General features: G+C 39.7%; 1 protein-coding gene across 1 annotated transcript in view; it reads right to left on the bottom strand.

Annotated features, from left to right (window-relative positions):
• Window positions 1-17,073, bottom strand: part of LOC147035612 (complement factor B-like) — a 155,648-nt gene that overhangs the window by 116,504 nt on the left and 22,071 nt on the right. Inside the window, exon 7 of the mRNA XM_085845276.1 lies at window positions 9,523-9,667. Coding sequence (XP_085701402.1) covers window positions 9,523-9,667 — 145 coding nt within the window. The remainder of the gene's footprint in view (window positions 1-9,522; window positions 9,668-17,073) is intronic.

The following is a 17,073-nucleotide window of genomic DNA, read 5'->3' as shown; positions in this document are numbered from 1 at the left end:
GCGGTGTAGTTGTCGTTGTGAAGGTGATGTTGAGGTAATATTTATTTTTTCAGATGAGATCCTTTTCTAGGCGGTGTAGTTGTTGTTGTGAAGGTGATGTTGAGGTAATATTTATTTTTTCAGATGAGATCCTGTTCTAGGTGGTGTAGTTGTTGTTGTGAAGGTGATGTTGAGGTAATATTTATTTTTTCAGATGAGATCCTTTTCTCGGCGGTGTAGTTGTTGTTGTGAAGGTGATGTTGAGGTAATATTTATTTTTTCAGATGAGATCCTTTTCTAGGCGGTGTAGTTGTTGTTGTGAAGGTAATGTTGAGGATTTTTTTTTCAGATGAGATCCTTTTCTAGGCGGTGTAGTTGTTGTTGTGAAGGTAATGTTGAGGAAAATTTTTTTATTCAGATGAGATCCTGTTCTAGGCGGTGTAGTTGTTGTTGTGAAGGTGATGTTGAGGTAATACTTATTTTTTCAGATGAGATCCTTTTCTAGGCGGTGTAGTTGTTGTTGTGAAGGTAATATTGAGGAAAATTTTTTTATTCAAATGAGATCCTGTTCTAGGCGGTGTAGTTGTTGTTGTGAAGGTAATGCTGAGGTAATATTTATTTTTTCAGATGAGATCCTGTTCTAGGCGGTGTAGTTGTTGTTGTGAAGCTAATGTTGAGGAAAAATTTTTTTATTCAGATGAGATACTGTTCTAGGCGGTGTAGTTGTTGTTGTGAAGCTAATGTTGAGGAAAATTTTTTTTATTCAGATGAGATACTGTTCTAGGTGGTGTAGTTGTTGTTGTGAAGGTAATGTTGAGGAATTTTTTTTTCAGATGAGATCCTGTTCTAGGCAGTGTAGTTGTCGTTGTGAAGGTAATGTTGAGGAAAGAATTATATTTTTAGATGAGATCCTGTTCTAGGTGGTGTAGTTGTTGTTGTGAAGGTAATGTTGAGGAATTTGTTTTTCAGATGAGATCCTGTTCTAGGCAGTGTAGTTGTCGTTGTGAAGGTAATGTTGAGGAAAATTTTTTTATTCAGATGAGATACTGTTCTAGGTGGTGTAGTTGTCGTTGTGAAGGTAATGTTGAGGAAAGAATTATATTTTTAGATGAGATCCTGTTCTAGGTGGTGTAGTTGTCGTTGTGAAGGTAATGTTGAGGAATTTTTATTTTTTTCAGATGAGATCCTGTTCAAGGCGGTGTAGTTGTTGTTTAGGTAATGTTGAGGTAACATTTTTTTTTTTTTTAGATGAGATCCTTTACTCGGCGGTGTAGTTGTCATTGTGAAGGTAATGTTGAGGTAATATTTATTTTTTCAGATGAGACCTGTTCCAGGCGGTGTAGTTGTCGTTGTGAAGGTAATGTTGAGGAATTTTTTTTTCAGATGACATCCTGTTCCAGGCGGTGTGGTTGCTGTTGTGAAGGTAATGTTGAGGATTTTTTTTTCAGATGAGATCCTTTTCTAGGCAGTGTAGTTGTCGTTGTGAAGGTAATGTTGAGGAATTTTTTTTTTTCAGATGAGATACTGTTCTTGGCGGTGTAGTTATCGTTGTGAAGGTAATGTTGAGGTAACATTTTTTTTTATATGAGATCCTGTTCTTGGCGGTGTAGTTGTCATTGTGAAGGTAATGTTGAGGTAATATTTATTTTTTTCAGATGAGATCCTGTTCTCGGCAGTGTAGTTGTCGTTGTGAAGGTAAAGTTGAGGAAATTTTTTTTTTCAGATGAGATCCTGTTCTAGGCGGTGTAGTTATCATTGTGAAGGTAATATTTATTTTTTCAGATGAGGTCCTGTTCTAGGCAGTGTAGTTGTTGTTGTGAAGGTAATGTTGAGGTAATATGCAGTGGTGTTATCACGGTTCTAGAAATACACAAATAATTAATTTGATCTATAGTATACCCAATCACAGATTTATGACTAAAAAATTAACAACAAAACTAGAGAGTAAATACTCCAGCAGTTTTAAGTGTACCTAATTTTATAATAAAGATATCTCCCGCATCATCAAAAAATAAACTTTAATCGTGATTTACATTATTTGATCGCTGATCCCGAATCCAGGCCGAAGTCACCGGAAATTGCAGCATCAAATGTAAGAAGAATTCTACGTTCGCTTCTCGGCTTTGCCTATTCCATATTACATACTTGTACCAAGTTTGACTTAGATCCCTTCTTCAGTTATCAAGGTAAAGAAAACCTCTCAAGGACAGACGGACGGACAGCCAGACGGATAACCTGAAAACATAATGCCTCCAGCGACTTCGGTGGTGAAAGCATAAAAACAACTCAAGGCAATAGCAACACAGTGCCAAAGTTCAATTTACCCTGATGCAGTAGCCACAGGTAAGCATTCGTAAATCAGTTTCATTGCCCCGGCTGTAATACTCTCTGACATTGGTTTGACATTGCATTCTCAACCTGCAATTACGAACCTCATCTTAAAAGGATTCTTGTGCATTTCAGGGATCCAGGTAAAAATAAATGGTAATTTATGTTGTTTATCCAAAAATAACAGCCGTCTCACCTTTGAGTGACTTACATGGTGCTGTGTGAAATCTTATTAAGTCAGGTCAGTCTTTGCCACTTTCCACTTGGTAACATGTCACCCAGCGCTACCTGCCGCATGGTCGGGTTGTTGGCGACGAAGCCAACACCCCTCACTGGCTTTGCTAGTGGGGAGGATGACTACGACACTCTGCCAGAACGAAAAACAACACCTGATAAAGGGTATATGAGATGAGCCAATGGCCATCCAGTACTGAGATGGTATCGCCTAAAAAACACCCAAGGGGCATAAGAAAATTTATGTTTCTGCCTGGCCTAGTTACCCCCTCCTGCACAGTGGTCCTGTGAAGAGGTTTTCTTGTTTCAGGACATGGTGAAGGTTTTGCTCGTTTTTCCTCTTTTTATTTTTCTTTCTTAGTCCCTTACCTCCAGTAAAGTGGCTTTACGCCTTGTTTGGTGGAAAGACTGTGAGACACACTGATTTTACAAGGAAAGGCTTGGATCGACGGACTATGCACAGTCTGCTGCTGGCTTTGGATGGCAGGCTTGCCATGTGGTTGGTGCAGGAAAGCTCATGGCAGAAGGTAAGACCGAGAAGTTCAAGAGATGAAACCTCCTCCAGTGGATGACCAAGGGGATAGGTGGATTCGTTTGACTATCCTTTCAGAGGAATACAGTGAGACCGAGGTATTTCAGGATCGAATGACATGATCCATTCATCAGATCAGAGTCTAATCGTTTCCAGATCAGCAGAGACACAGCTGCTGTCTGCATAGCAGATGGATGTGGTACTGTCCTACATTATGTGGAGTAGACTGCAAAAAGAGAGGGCTTTCCAAAGCATCAGAGAGATCATGAATATGGATAAGGAACAAGAATGGACCCAAAACTGCCTTGAAGAACTCCAGCCTCCACTCAGAGATGGGACATTGAGGAAAACACCTTGACTGTGTCAGTGGAGGAAGGCATAAATCCAGGGATGAAGGTGGCCTTTTATGTCACAGGCAGAGATCAGGTAAAAACAGGTAAAAGGTAAACAGGCAGGTAAAACAGGATGCCAGACCATGTTGAATGACTGATATCTGGCCAAGAGAAGGTAATAACCTCTTGTTTGAGATTGAGGATGTTACATTCCGGTTCCAGACCTGAGCACATTTAACGTTGGCTTGTGTGTGCCTCCTTCAAGTTCATCAAAGCTTTTTTTCTGGACCAGATCCATCACGTTGTTCGGTTATAGTTTTGTCCATGTTGGTTGTGTTTTAGTCCAATTTTAATCATACCTTGTTGTGGTGCATTGTCGAATTTGTGTCCCGTTGTGTGTCTGATCTACTTACCAAGGCCTGAGCTAGTGGGTCTACTAATTCTGTCTCGACATAATGCTATGCACCTCATTTTGCCTTCTTTATCCGTTTTGTATCCCACTGATAGGCCAGATCTGGATCTGGACCTCCAAAATCTAATCGGCTTGTTTTTGTCACCTACCTAAAACTCATCCACCAAGTTTCGCCAAAATCCATCCACAACTTTTTGGATATCAAGTTATCTTGTTGACAGACAAACAGACAGTAAGGGGTGAAAGCAACCTCCGCCCACCTTCGATGACGGAGGTAACAAGAACTGTCGGTTGTGGGCTTCAGAAAATCCATGGATTGTGTACCAGTATGCACTGCAGCCTCAACGTGTTACTGTGTGGCATGGAATTATGGCAAACAAAATCATTGGCCGTACCTTAACGAGGACAATAAAGGTGAAACTCTACCAGTGAATGGCGAAAGATACCGTGACATGATCCAAAACTTCCTCAGACCACTGTTGCAGGATAGCGTTTCGTAGAGTGCATACCTCCGCCAGGGTGAAAAGTTTACGCTTTTTATCCCACTGATAGGCCGGATTTGGATTATGACTAGAATCAAAATTTAATTGGCTTGTTTTTGTCACCTACCAACTGATCCACATACTTTTGTCATAACTCGCTCTCAACTTTTGAAATATCATGCTCTATATCATTTTTGGCCCCATCTCTCAATAGTAAAGAACGACTTATGAAATTTTAAAAATCTCATATCCAGATCCGGATTAAGATCTTCACCAAAATCGAATAAATTCGTCCTTGTTACACACCCAACCTGTCCACCAAGTTTCATCAGAATCCGTCCACAACTTTTTGAGATATCGTGTTTTATGATATATCATTTTTGCCCTATCACTCAATCGGGAAGAATCACTTAAAGAAATTCTCGGATCCGAATCAAAAATTTTCAAAAACGTTCAAACAATCATGCATCTTTGGATTGTTTAAAATTACCTTCGTATTAATAATTCAATAATCTTCACTGTAATATGCACGATAATAGAAACACAGTATCCTGTCCTTTTGCTGTCAGTCTTCATGATCAAGTGACCCCCTTGAGAGGGAACAAAGTTTAGCTTACAAACATCATTAGGTCCATGAACCTTTAAAGCATATTCAAAAATTTTGCTTTGTTTTGTGTGCGAGAGGATTAATCCATACATGAGAAACTTGCAAACTATTTACAAGTGAGCATTCAAGGGAAGAGCCAGTTGGGGGTACCAATGACCCATCATGGCCACCTAACCTCTTTCAAAATCTCCCAAATGTATTGAAAACAAGTGAAGTGACCATACGAAATTGCATGTCGGTAATAAGGTCCACCAAAGATAAAATCCTTTTGAATCAGAAAAATATTTGAGAAAAGTGCAACATTGCACAGAAAACCATCAGCTCCAGATCCATGTGACCCCCAACAAGTGCACACTTAGATGCACTCGAGTTTACCTCACCTTTTCTTGTTGTTTATCAATAAACAATCCAACTTTATCACAATATCAGTTTGAACTCTCACTTTTTTTATTTCTCTCTCACTGTACATCGTACAGGGTGTAATGTAACAATTATTTATGATGTGGGTTGGAACCAATGTTTTTCAATGGAATCCTTATACCTTAATGAGCAGAACAGGGTCAGTTCCATTTTATAATAAAAACAAGCTCAAATGAGCTAAGATTCTCATCCTTTTAATGATGACGTCATAAAAACGATTATGACGTCATTGTGATGTATCAGTTTTGTGATAAATTGTCTGTGCTAATGCCCGGCTTGATTCCCACAAACAAAATTCACCACAGCTTGCCTAGTTTCGGAGATAATGGTAGAGGCGATTTCCATTAGCGGCGATATTATGACGTTAACTTTGTTTCTAGGAAGAATTTCCAAAATCGGAGATGGTTACTGCCTGCGCGTGGGCTTTCTGCATATACATGGCGAGTTTCACGAAGATCCGATGAAAACTCTGGGTTGTGAAACAAAAAATGTCAAAAAATAGGAATGACGTCATAAAAATTGATATGACGTCATAGTGATGTGTCATATGTGCGGTAATTAATCTCTGCTAATGCCCTGTTCGATTCCTGCAAACAGAATTTAAAAAGCTTGCCTGGTTTCGGAGATAATTTTTTCGGCGATTTCCATTAGCGGAGATATTTTGACGTCATAACTTTTTTTTCTTGGAGGAATTTTCAAAATCGGAGATGGTTACTGTCTGCACAGGGTATTTTATATATATATATATATATATATATATATATATATATATATATATATATATATATATATATATATATATATATATATATATATATATATATATATATACGCCAAGTTTCATTTGAAGTTTCGATGAAAACTGTAGGATGTGAAACAAAAAAGTCCACAAGAAGAAGATGAAGAACAACAAAGTGAGTAAGACTTCGAGATCCTCCACGAGGATCTAATAACCCCTATGGTGGCCAAATTGAATTTCAAAATGGCTAGGGTTGTTTACCTTTTATAGATCACTTTTTATATATAGTTCACCACATGTAGTTTATATATAGATCACTTTTATAGTTTACCACCCAGACCACATATAATTGTAATTTTTTTATTTTTTCTGCAAATACTACATATTTTTTGGTATGGAGAATCCAATAAAACAAGTTATAATTTTGTCAGATCAATGAAGAATCCTTTACGATAGTAAATTTGGATATTAAAATGGCCACAATAGCTCATTATTAACTATTTATTATCAACTTCTTCAATAAAGTGAATTATAACCTTTCATTGGCCATCCCTCCAATTCTGACATTGAAAATATAATTTATGTATTGTAACAGTCAATCAGATACTGAATGGGAATCACCACAATCGCGCTATGCAAGCTCAGGTCAACGATATCACCAGACACTTGAAGTATTCTTTCGTCTGATTTACAGAATTCCTGAAATAAAAGACTTCAGTTTCTGAAACATTGTCAGAAGCATGCAAACGTGAGGAAGGCATTCAGGAAGCCCATCAACATCTTGGAATGGTGATTGAACAGTTGAACTTGGAAAAACAGCGAGCTGAGTTTGATTGAGTCACAACAAATTCCCAATGTATCAATGGGCACGGATGTATATGAAGCAAGTGATGGCACAACTTGACATCACATGTTCATTCTGGCAGCCTGATCTGGTCCTATACTTGGCATGTCTGGAAAATTTGTGTCAATACTTTTTCAACTACTGGATTATGCTGGATTACGCCCAAAACATCATAGAATATATTGCAAGAGTTTTCAACACCAATGACATAGATCCAATCAACTGGAACAGACTACTGGTAGGTGATTTTGCTCCGACAAAGAATGATATCGCATTCACAGGCACTGGGATTGATCAAGGAAAGAGTTCCTGAACAAAGTTCTGAAAGACGATGGTGGTTTAAAGGGAATTACCAACAAGCCTGAAACTCTCATGAAATACTGTTTTTGTGCCCCAGAATTGGCAAGACTAGCCAATGAGACAGAGGAGATGACTGGCATGTGAACAACATGCGGTCCTCGTTTCCACCAATTGACATCAGCCAAATTTTCTCACCGGGAGAAGAGTGTGAAACAGCTGTTGGCAGTGTTACAGCACTGTCATCAATTTGCTGATACGTCACCTAGGCTGTACAATTTGATGACAAAACAGGTGATGCCTGAGCATGTTGAAAAGGACATATGGAACATGGAAGATCATGGCAAGCAATCAAATCCTTTGTTGAATAGCACATTTGTCGAACTACAAACCTATGGGACTGCATGATGAAAGTTAAGTTTCTCAACTAAGAGGATGCATGCAAAACCATCAAATTGAAGGATGCTAGAGGTCATGTTGAACTGAAAGCTACAAATTCGCTGTTTGCTGGAATTCTCGTTCCAGCCAAGTCCAGTAGCCCAATTGACATTGAAAATGTGGTTTCAAATCATGAATTCACGGTAATCAATTCCACTCTGATGAACAGTGATGGCTCCCTTATTCCTTGTGTCGGCAAGAGTGAACTCAAACATGTCTTATGAAGACTTTGCAGTTCATGATGAACATGATCCACATAGAAAAATGACATTTGTTGATTACAGAAACACCTATTTAATTATTGATGACATGTCAGTGGTTCATGAACTCATGTCTTCAATATCACCCAAACCTGCAAAGAACTGGGAGAGGCCTTTGCAAGGACATATAAACCAGACGCAAGAGCCATCAAGGTGGTCATATGATCTTTGACAATCATGTCAGACAGAACACTATCAAGGATATCACCAGACGTCACCAGTCAGGGCTCCCAACACAGCAACTGCTCTCCATGTTGGCGATCCGATGCATATTACTGACTTGAAGGTATTCCTGGTCAACAATGAAACAAAAGACTCCCTCACTCTCTACCTGGCAGAAAAAGCCATTCAGCTAAAGACACCAATGGTTTCAGTGACGGATTTGATGTGCAAAGCAACGTGGAAGATTCACAAACATTAACAGGCATCAGCACACATAATGAAGCTGACACACTCATGATGTTACATGAAGTGGAGATCTGTGCAAGAGGAAAGGGCATGCACATCATGACACAAGACACAGATGTGTTGGTTCCTACTCTGCACAGACTACCGGTTCTTGGTCCTCAGATGAATATGCTAATGGGAACGAGTGAACGTTGAAGAAAAACGTTGTTAAAACTGATCTATGACAGTCTTGGCCTATCAAATTATACAGCCCTTCCCAGATTTCACAGCCTAACAGGGTGTGTTACATGTGGACCTCTACAAGGTAAAGGTAAAAAGACTGCTTTCAAGGTTTTCAACGAAGCAACACCAGCTGTAATCAGTGCATTGGCCCAACTCGGAACTGAGGAGACATCATCCACCAGTGTCATCTCGGGGTGTGAGCAGGTTCTGTGCCAGCTGATGAGTACCAAAACTGACTGCAAAAACAGTGGGACAGCTTAGATGGAAGCATTTCAAAAACCTGTCTGATAGTCAGGGTATAGATATGAACCCCCCCCAACTGTTGGTGCAAGGGACCAGCATTTACTCAGAGCTCACATGCAAGCATTTATTTGGAACCAAGACCTTGTACTGGATCCAGTTATTGCAGACCCTTGCAAGCTGGGCTGGTCAGATGCCACAGATGGTACAATAGTTCCTGTCCTGTCTGAGTGCTGACAGCACCTGAATCTGTAGTTGAGCTCATCAGGTGTGGCTGTGGAGCCAGCAAATGTTTCAGACGATGCACCTATAGGAAGAACAATCTCACATGCACAAATATGTGCAACTGCGAAGCTGAAGAAGGCTGCACCAACACTATATGTCGAGATCAGCAACTGGAAGAAAACTCAGATGAAGATGATTCAATCATAATGTTATGATGACATTGGTGCAACTGTAAAATTTATTGCATTATGTCTCTCCAGAAATATGGATTTGGACATATAAACCATTGTCTTGTTGTTCTGGTAAGTGAGATGCTACACAAAATGTGCTGAAATGGTAGCCATTTTGAAATTGAAGATGGCTGCCATAGTGGTTATTGAAAAAAATGGAACCAACCCCAGTTTTCTTGTTCAGGGTAGAAGGGTGTTAAAAAATCTTGGTGCCAAGAATGTAGCAAAAATAAATGCAACATTACATAATGACCTGCAATAACACATGGATGAAGCTCATCATGAAGACTTACTGCCATTATTAATGGTGATGTTAGAAAACAGTTCTATTATCTCCTCTGGAAAATAATATTCATCCACTTCAATCTTCTTCTTCCATGTAACTTTCCCAGAAAAAATGACAATGCCATATTTGATCGTATCTGTGTAGGCACTGACCTGAAAAACAAAAACAAGTTAAGATAAAACAAGGATATTTTAAATTTCAACAATATAATAATGGTTTTGAGTAAGACTTTTAATTGTGGATATATATATATATATATATATATATATATATATATATATATATATATATATATATATATATATATATATATATATATATATATATATATATATATTTGTGATCTATGCAAGTATGATTAAATGATAAGAAAAACTAGAACGTCACTCTTCAACATCACGACATTGACAGATATGCCTCCGCCTAAATTATTGTAGCACTATAATATTTACACCAAGTTTGACTTGATCCCTTCAGACGTTCTTAAGTTATCGCTCCAGAGGAAGGTCGAGGAATATGTTTGGATAAAAGAAATATCTTAACCTAACTTACTTGCATTAAAAACAAGAAAAAAAACATTTGAAAAAAATGTAAAAACAGAGCTCTGTTCTTCATTGCATGGCCACTGGCGGGCCCTGGTGGCCAAAAGTGCGGCCAATAATACACAAATGTGAAAATACCCCCCATCATAATCTGCCATAAATGCTATCAAATTGACCTAATGGTTTCAAATGAGTGTTCCAAGCATAAAAGTAACTTAACTACATCAGTAGATGGCAGTACACAAACAATTGTTCTTGCAGACAAGTTAACCACTACGAAGAAGAGTAAGTGGTGGCGGGGTCTAAGAGCAGCCATGACAGAGTCCTGCAGGTGGTGTGGCGGCTCTTACACTAATGTCTTGTCAGCAAAAGTGGCCCCCCTCTAAAATATAGTGAAGATCACTGACATAGAGGAATGAAATCTCAAAAAACAACCAAAAAGGTGGGAATGACACCACATTACGATTCCACAATACGACACCACAATCCTTTTATGGACTACCATCACGATATATTTTGACATTTTACTTTTGTTGTGGGATTGTGATGGGTGAAGAAAAATAATGAAGAATAATAATAACAATGAAAAATGACACCACATTACGATGTCACAATACGACATCACAACCTACTTATGCAGCACGCGCTTCCGGGACCAAGCAGCTGCTATGTTGGAATACCCTTCCCTCACTAGAATGCGAGAGGTACAGGAATAGCTGAGTGATAAGCACTGGATTTCATCAGGTTCTATTGACAGATTGATTCACATTTGTTTCCACATTTCCACTTTTGTTTGTTTTCCTTCAGAGCCTTGTAATAGAACCATGAAAGTGACTGACGAAACTGAGAGTCTGAATTTAGTAAGTCAGAAGTTTCTTGTTGAGTTGGTTTCAGTGTGAGAAGAATTGAATTTCAGATCCTCAATACAATGGAATGAGAGTGGGGAAGGGGGGTTGTTGTTTAAATAACTATGTTCCTTACAGACAGAGTCCACAACTATGTTCCTTACAGACAGAGTTCACAACTATGTTCCTTACAGACAGAGTTCACAACTATGTTCCTTACAGACAAACTCCATAACGATGTTCCTTGCAGACAAACTCCATAACAATTTTCCTTACAGCCAAACTCCATGACTATGTTCCTTGCAGACAAAGCCTTGAAACAAAACAACAAAACACACACACAAACACAAAGACACAAAGACTCGTTATCACTGGGAATCATTTTACTGGTGATTATAGTCATACACATTAACATGATAAATTAAACACATCAGTAGAAACAAACCGAATCGGCGACTCTGATCAGACAAACCCTATAGAGTTGAAACTTCACTGCCGAGAGACAAACAACAATAATAATAATAATAATAATAATAATAATAATAATAATAATAACAACATCGTTAAACATTTCAAAATCTAATTTAATGTAAAAATAAAGTTCCCTTACCTTACTTTTCGGAATAAAACAAAGTGATGCTTTTGGTCACTTTTAACTGGTAAGAATGCCTGATTGCAGACAAAAGCACAACAGAACACCAGCTGTTTCACTGAAACCAGTGCAGGGTGTGTTACATGTGGACATATACAAGGTAAAGGTAAAAAGATTGCTTTCAATGACAAAAATGTAATGTCATTACATGCGGAAATGAAACTGAAACTTCCTCGGGTGTTCCAAGATAGCTGGTCGCTGGTGCCACTCGCCGCCTGTCGTTTTGAAAAAAATAAATAAAATGCTTAACGTTACATATCTTTTATTTTGGTATGGATTAAATCCATCTATGTTATTTAATTGTTTTAATACTTTTTTCAGTTGATTTGGGGGATGGTTTGGATAGGTATTGCTTTTGGAATGGTTCTGTCCACTGTTCATTCCACCCCCCCCCCCCTCACGATCCTGGCCTGGTTTGGTTGAGTGCACATTTACGTTTGACTTCTTTACGGAATAAAACAATTAATGTTATATCTATTTTAAAATTTTGGGTTGCGTGCAATAGCCCAGAGACAAAGTAACTTCCTCACGTTTCAATCACCACCATGGCTTCAGCAGTTATCGAGGTAGGTCGGGCTACAGTTTTACATTGTTTTGAGCGTTGAAAAACTACAAACAGAAGAAGTAGAAATTGGTGTTTTAGCGATCGATAAATATGGTACTTTCATGATGTATTGTGGCATATTTTAAAGTCTTGGTAGTTCAGAAAATGCTTGAGAATAAAAGGTATGGCTTTTAAATGCTTATGACTTCACTCTATGGTAGTTCATGAGCATATCATTGTGTACACATTTGAATGGGTGTCAATTTTTTCCCCCAATCATCCCTTTATATGGAGTACTCCATCATACTGCCAAATGCAACCAAAATAAAGATCCCCCAATGGGCAGAAACAAATCAGATGCAAAGAAAATGGCAATCTACAAGTCACTTGACACTCAAGAACAGACACAGGCTTGGGTTGAGGATCAACGCCCAAAACAAGCAGTCTTCAGGACAGCATGTTTGGTGGGCATCCATAGAAGGTGAAGCATTTCAATACAAGTTGAAACACATTTTGCAACACCCAAGATTGGTAATTCATATGAATTCATAAAGCCAACATTCCCAAATTTGTCATGTAAGAGATATTTCATTTAATTTCCCCAGGCAATGCTGGGGGTTCTACAGACTTATACCAAGTCTGACTTAGATCCCTTCAGCCATTCTTAAGTTATCAGGAAATGAAAAACTATCACGGACGGACGGACGGACGGACAGCATGACGGACAACTCAAAAACATAATGCCTCTGGCAACTTTGTCAGCGGAGGCATAACAAATTGAATTTTCTCAGTCTTGATGTTCTCATTTTAACCCCACTCTGTGCATATGTGAAAAAAATGTAGTCATTTGACACATAATGTGCCATACATTTGTCACAACCATGACTTAGGTTTTATGCATGTTGTTAAGGGTTAAGGGGAGCAGGCTAGGGCTCACGAGGGCATTGCTCGGACCTGCTTCCTGACCTTCGACCCTGATGCCGATGAGTCACGGATAACTCCACGACCCATAAGATTGCTAAACAGCCGCAGATGCCAGTTGAGGAAACTAAATCTGGCAGGGTCCTCACGCCCAATTATCGCGTTACCTTCCTGGTGATTTAGTTATCCCAACTGGGGAACCACACTCTCAACTTCCCACCTTTGTCTACTTATTACGTATGGCCGAGCAAACCATTGGTGGGATACTGGCTAATCTAGCACAGCAAATCAATAGGGTACAACTTCCCTTATATTTATTATGTACACTATGTCTAACCAATAGGGAAACAGACAATCGAGCAGGTTGGAAGCAGTTACTAAAAGATTCAAGAAAGGTATGTATTTACAGGCAATATTCGCAAGTATATACAGAATGAAGTGATACCAAGAACAGAACTTAAACCCTAAGCACGAAAGATCCCCTTACACATTCTTAACAAATCAAAACACAAGACAGGCATGCTTCACTCACTCCGGTGAAGTTGGAAAGAAAGAGAGGAAGAAGTTTGAGGCGTGGTTGCGGCCTCTCGCCCACCAGATACAAGCCGGCAGGTTTACGTTGGTCCCAAAGTGGAGGGAAGGGAGGGGAAGGGAAGGAAAGTAATGTGGTTGGTATGTGGGTGCAGTATGTTGGAAGAGGTGCGGCGTGTGCAGCGGAGGTGCTAGAAGAAAAGTGTGATATGCTTATCAATCTCTCGCCCAGATGAGCTAAGAGGGTAATCGCCAATTGCTCTTTTCTCTTGTGCATCTCAAGTCGATGAATTAGAATGAAGGAAGGCTTGACACAGACAGGCAGGAAGGCAGGTAGCTCTTGTTCACAGTCACGTTCCGATCGCTTGGGCGAGGCAGGACTTCGGGGGGGGGAGTGGGTTGGTCCACTCGCATTGCTTTCCCACTGGCTCTCCTTTGACGCAGTGTGATGTCACGTTCCTTACTTGCCATTACGTACAGTGCCCACATCTTGGCAGCACCACAGAACTAACAGAGGGGGATAGCAGCACTAATCATGGCTTCGAATGTGTGTTTTGAAACATAATGGGTGTACTGTAAAACATGTTGCATTGTGTGCATGTTGTGTTGTAGGGGAAGGAAATGCGGGGAAGGAAAGGTTTAATGGGGAGAGGGATTGATTGGGATTGACGAAGAGAGGGATTTGAAAGAATTTGGTGATGAGCGGGATTACAGAGGGAATCGGTGATGAGCGGGATTATAGAAGGAATCGGTGGTGAGCGGGATTATGGAAGGAATCGGTGGTGAGCGGGATTCCGGAGGGGGAAAGAGTTACAACATGGGTAGAACCTGCAAGATACTCATATGCATTTTTCCCATCCCTGATATGAGTGGAAAGGTAACTTAATGAGACACAATTACTCTGGAAATATCTAACAAGGTAATCCCTTATGTGTTGAGTGTGACACCCAGGGAATTCCAAAACCGCAACAACATGTTATCAAGACCACACTACCAGTCAAAAGTTTTAGAACACCCCCATTTTTCCAGTTTTTACTGAAATTAAAGCAGTTCAGTCCAGTGAATAACCTGAAATGGAACAGAGCTAAGCGATAAACTGCCAGAGGTTAAAAAAAAAGAAAAGTTTAGGTTTCCCAAAACTGCAAAATAATGCAAATTACAGAGTTGTTAAAAAAGGCTCTTTTCAGAGAACAAGTAATGCGTTAGCAACTGCAGCTGTTCTGCAGCAATGGAAATAAATTAAGCCTTGAAAGTTGATGCAAACAATTCCTACAGGTGTCCCAGTTTTTGTTGATTAGTTACAAACCCTCTGTCTTTATAAAAGCAGTGTTGAAACAGACTGTGTTGCTACACCCTCTGAAACATTATTTGGACAATGTTGCACTGCAGGAAGTAGTATATTGTTATCATAATGGTGAGAAAAAGACAATTAGCAAAGGAAGACAGACAGATCATTATAACCCTTAAAAGTTCAGGTCTTTCCTTTGGAGAAATTGCAAAGAAGCCAAAGTGTCGGTGAGTACAGTTTCCTACATCATCAAAAGGCACTTGGAAACTGGAGGAAACTCTGACAGGTAGAGGTCTGGCAGACCCAAAGCCACAACACAATCAGAAGACAAGTTTCTGAGAGTCAACAGCTTGTGTGATAGGCGACTCACGGACAGCAGCTTCAAGCACAGCTTAACACTGGTCGAAGTAAGGAAGTCTCAGTTTCAACTGTGAAGAGAAGACTTCGAGCTGCAGGTTTGACAGGTCGAGTGACAGTAAGAAAGCCATTGCTAAGATGGCAAAATAAGAAAAGAGGCTTGCCTGGGCCATGAAGCACCACCAGTGGACTACTGAAAACTGGAAGAAGGTCTTATGGACCGATGAATCAAAATTTGAAATCTTCGGTTCATCACGCAAGGTTTTTGTACCCCATCGAGTAGGTGAAAGGATGGTTCCTCAGTGTGTGACACCAACTGTCAAGCATGGAAGAGAAAGCATGATGATCTGGGGCTCTTTTGCTGGATCCAGAGTCGGCACAGTGACTGGCACCCTGAACCAAAAGGGCTACCACAGCATTTTGCAGCGCCATGCAATACACTCTGATCTCCACCTAGTTAGTCAGGGGTTCATCCTACAGCAAGATAACGACCCAAAACATACCTCCAGGCTATGTCAGAACTACCTTTGAAGAAAAGATCAAGACGGTAGGCTTCAAATCATGGAATGGCCAGCACAATCTCCAGACTTAAACCCCATCGAGCTGGTTTGGGATGAAATGGACAGAAGGGTGAAAGCAAAGCAACCGACAAATGCAACATATTTTTGGGAACTTTTGCAACAGTGGTGGGAAGAACTTTCTGAACAATATTTGATTTCCATTTTAGAAAGAATGCCACGAGAATGTTCGGCTGTTATATTTGCAAAAGGTGGCTACTTTGATGAGTCAAAAATTTAGATTAAATTTTGTTCAACAAAACGATTCCATGATTTCTTTTTTGTCTGCAATTGTTTATTTGTTTGTGCTTTAATTTCAGAGTACATTGAAACATGAAACTGCTTAAATTTCAGTAAAAACTGGAAAAATGGGGGTGTTCTGAAACTTTTGACCAGTCATGCACTTCAAACAACATGTGTAAAAGTTATGCATTATCCTGTTTAGATAACTGTTAGAATTTTGGTACCATATCAATGAACACTGCATTGATGAAAGTTCTTGCGAATGTCATGGGACTTTCAGTGCAAATCAAAATACTGATTAGCAAAGTTAGACTTTTTCACTTCAACAACATTCATTAACCTTTTTTGCTCTGATCATAACTTTATAAACCCTACCATTAATCTACCATTGTGGGAATAACTCTTAGGGGTTAATAAGCGCTTTGTATAGTGCAGATATTTCCTTGAGGGGTGTTTTCGAATAAGCATGAAGTAATTAAATATGATTTCAGATAAGCATTACTTTGATGTATTTATCAGGTCAGGTATGGGAGCATGTCTATGGGAGGTCAGGTATGGGAACTAACACCTCGAGGGCCCCCAAAAGGATATATAAAATCTCTGCAAAGATGACTGCATCATCTGCGAAATCAAGGTCAGAGATCTTGACATTCCCAAACGATGCACCACAGCTTGATCTCTCCAACCTCCTCCCCAGAATCCAGTCCATAAAAGTGCTGAAAAGTGTGGGGGCCAGTACACACCCCTGACGAACTCCAATAACAACTGGAAATAAGTCAGAGATGGTACCACCACATCTCACAACACTCTCGTACCAGAGTAGAGTTCAGACATCAGATCGATCAGTTTTGGTGGCAACCCATGAAGACCAAGAATCCTCCAGAGGGCATCCCGATTTACTGAATTGAACGCTTTACAGAGATCAACATAGGCTGCAAGCAGCCCCTGCCGAAACTCTAGTCTGCGTCTGGTGAGGACCCAAAGAACAAGGATACAGTCAATCGTTGACCTCTTTGGTGTAAAGCCTGACTGCTTGGATGCTGGTGCTCAAGCAGATGGTGGCAAACCCTATCAAGAA

The sequence above is a fragment of the Eptatretus burgeri genome, chromosome 1, assembly GCF_056783735.1.
Source record: "Eptatretus burgeri isolate ZD-2024b chromosome 1, Ebu_testis_v1, whole genome shotgun sequence".
NCBI classification, from domain to species: Eukaryota; Metazoa; Chordata; class Myxini; order Myxiniformes; family Myxinidae; genus Eptatretus; species Eptatretus burgeri.
This window is presented reverse-complemented; position numbering and strand designations above follow the sequence as displayed.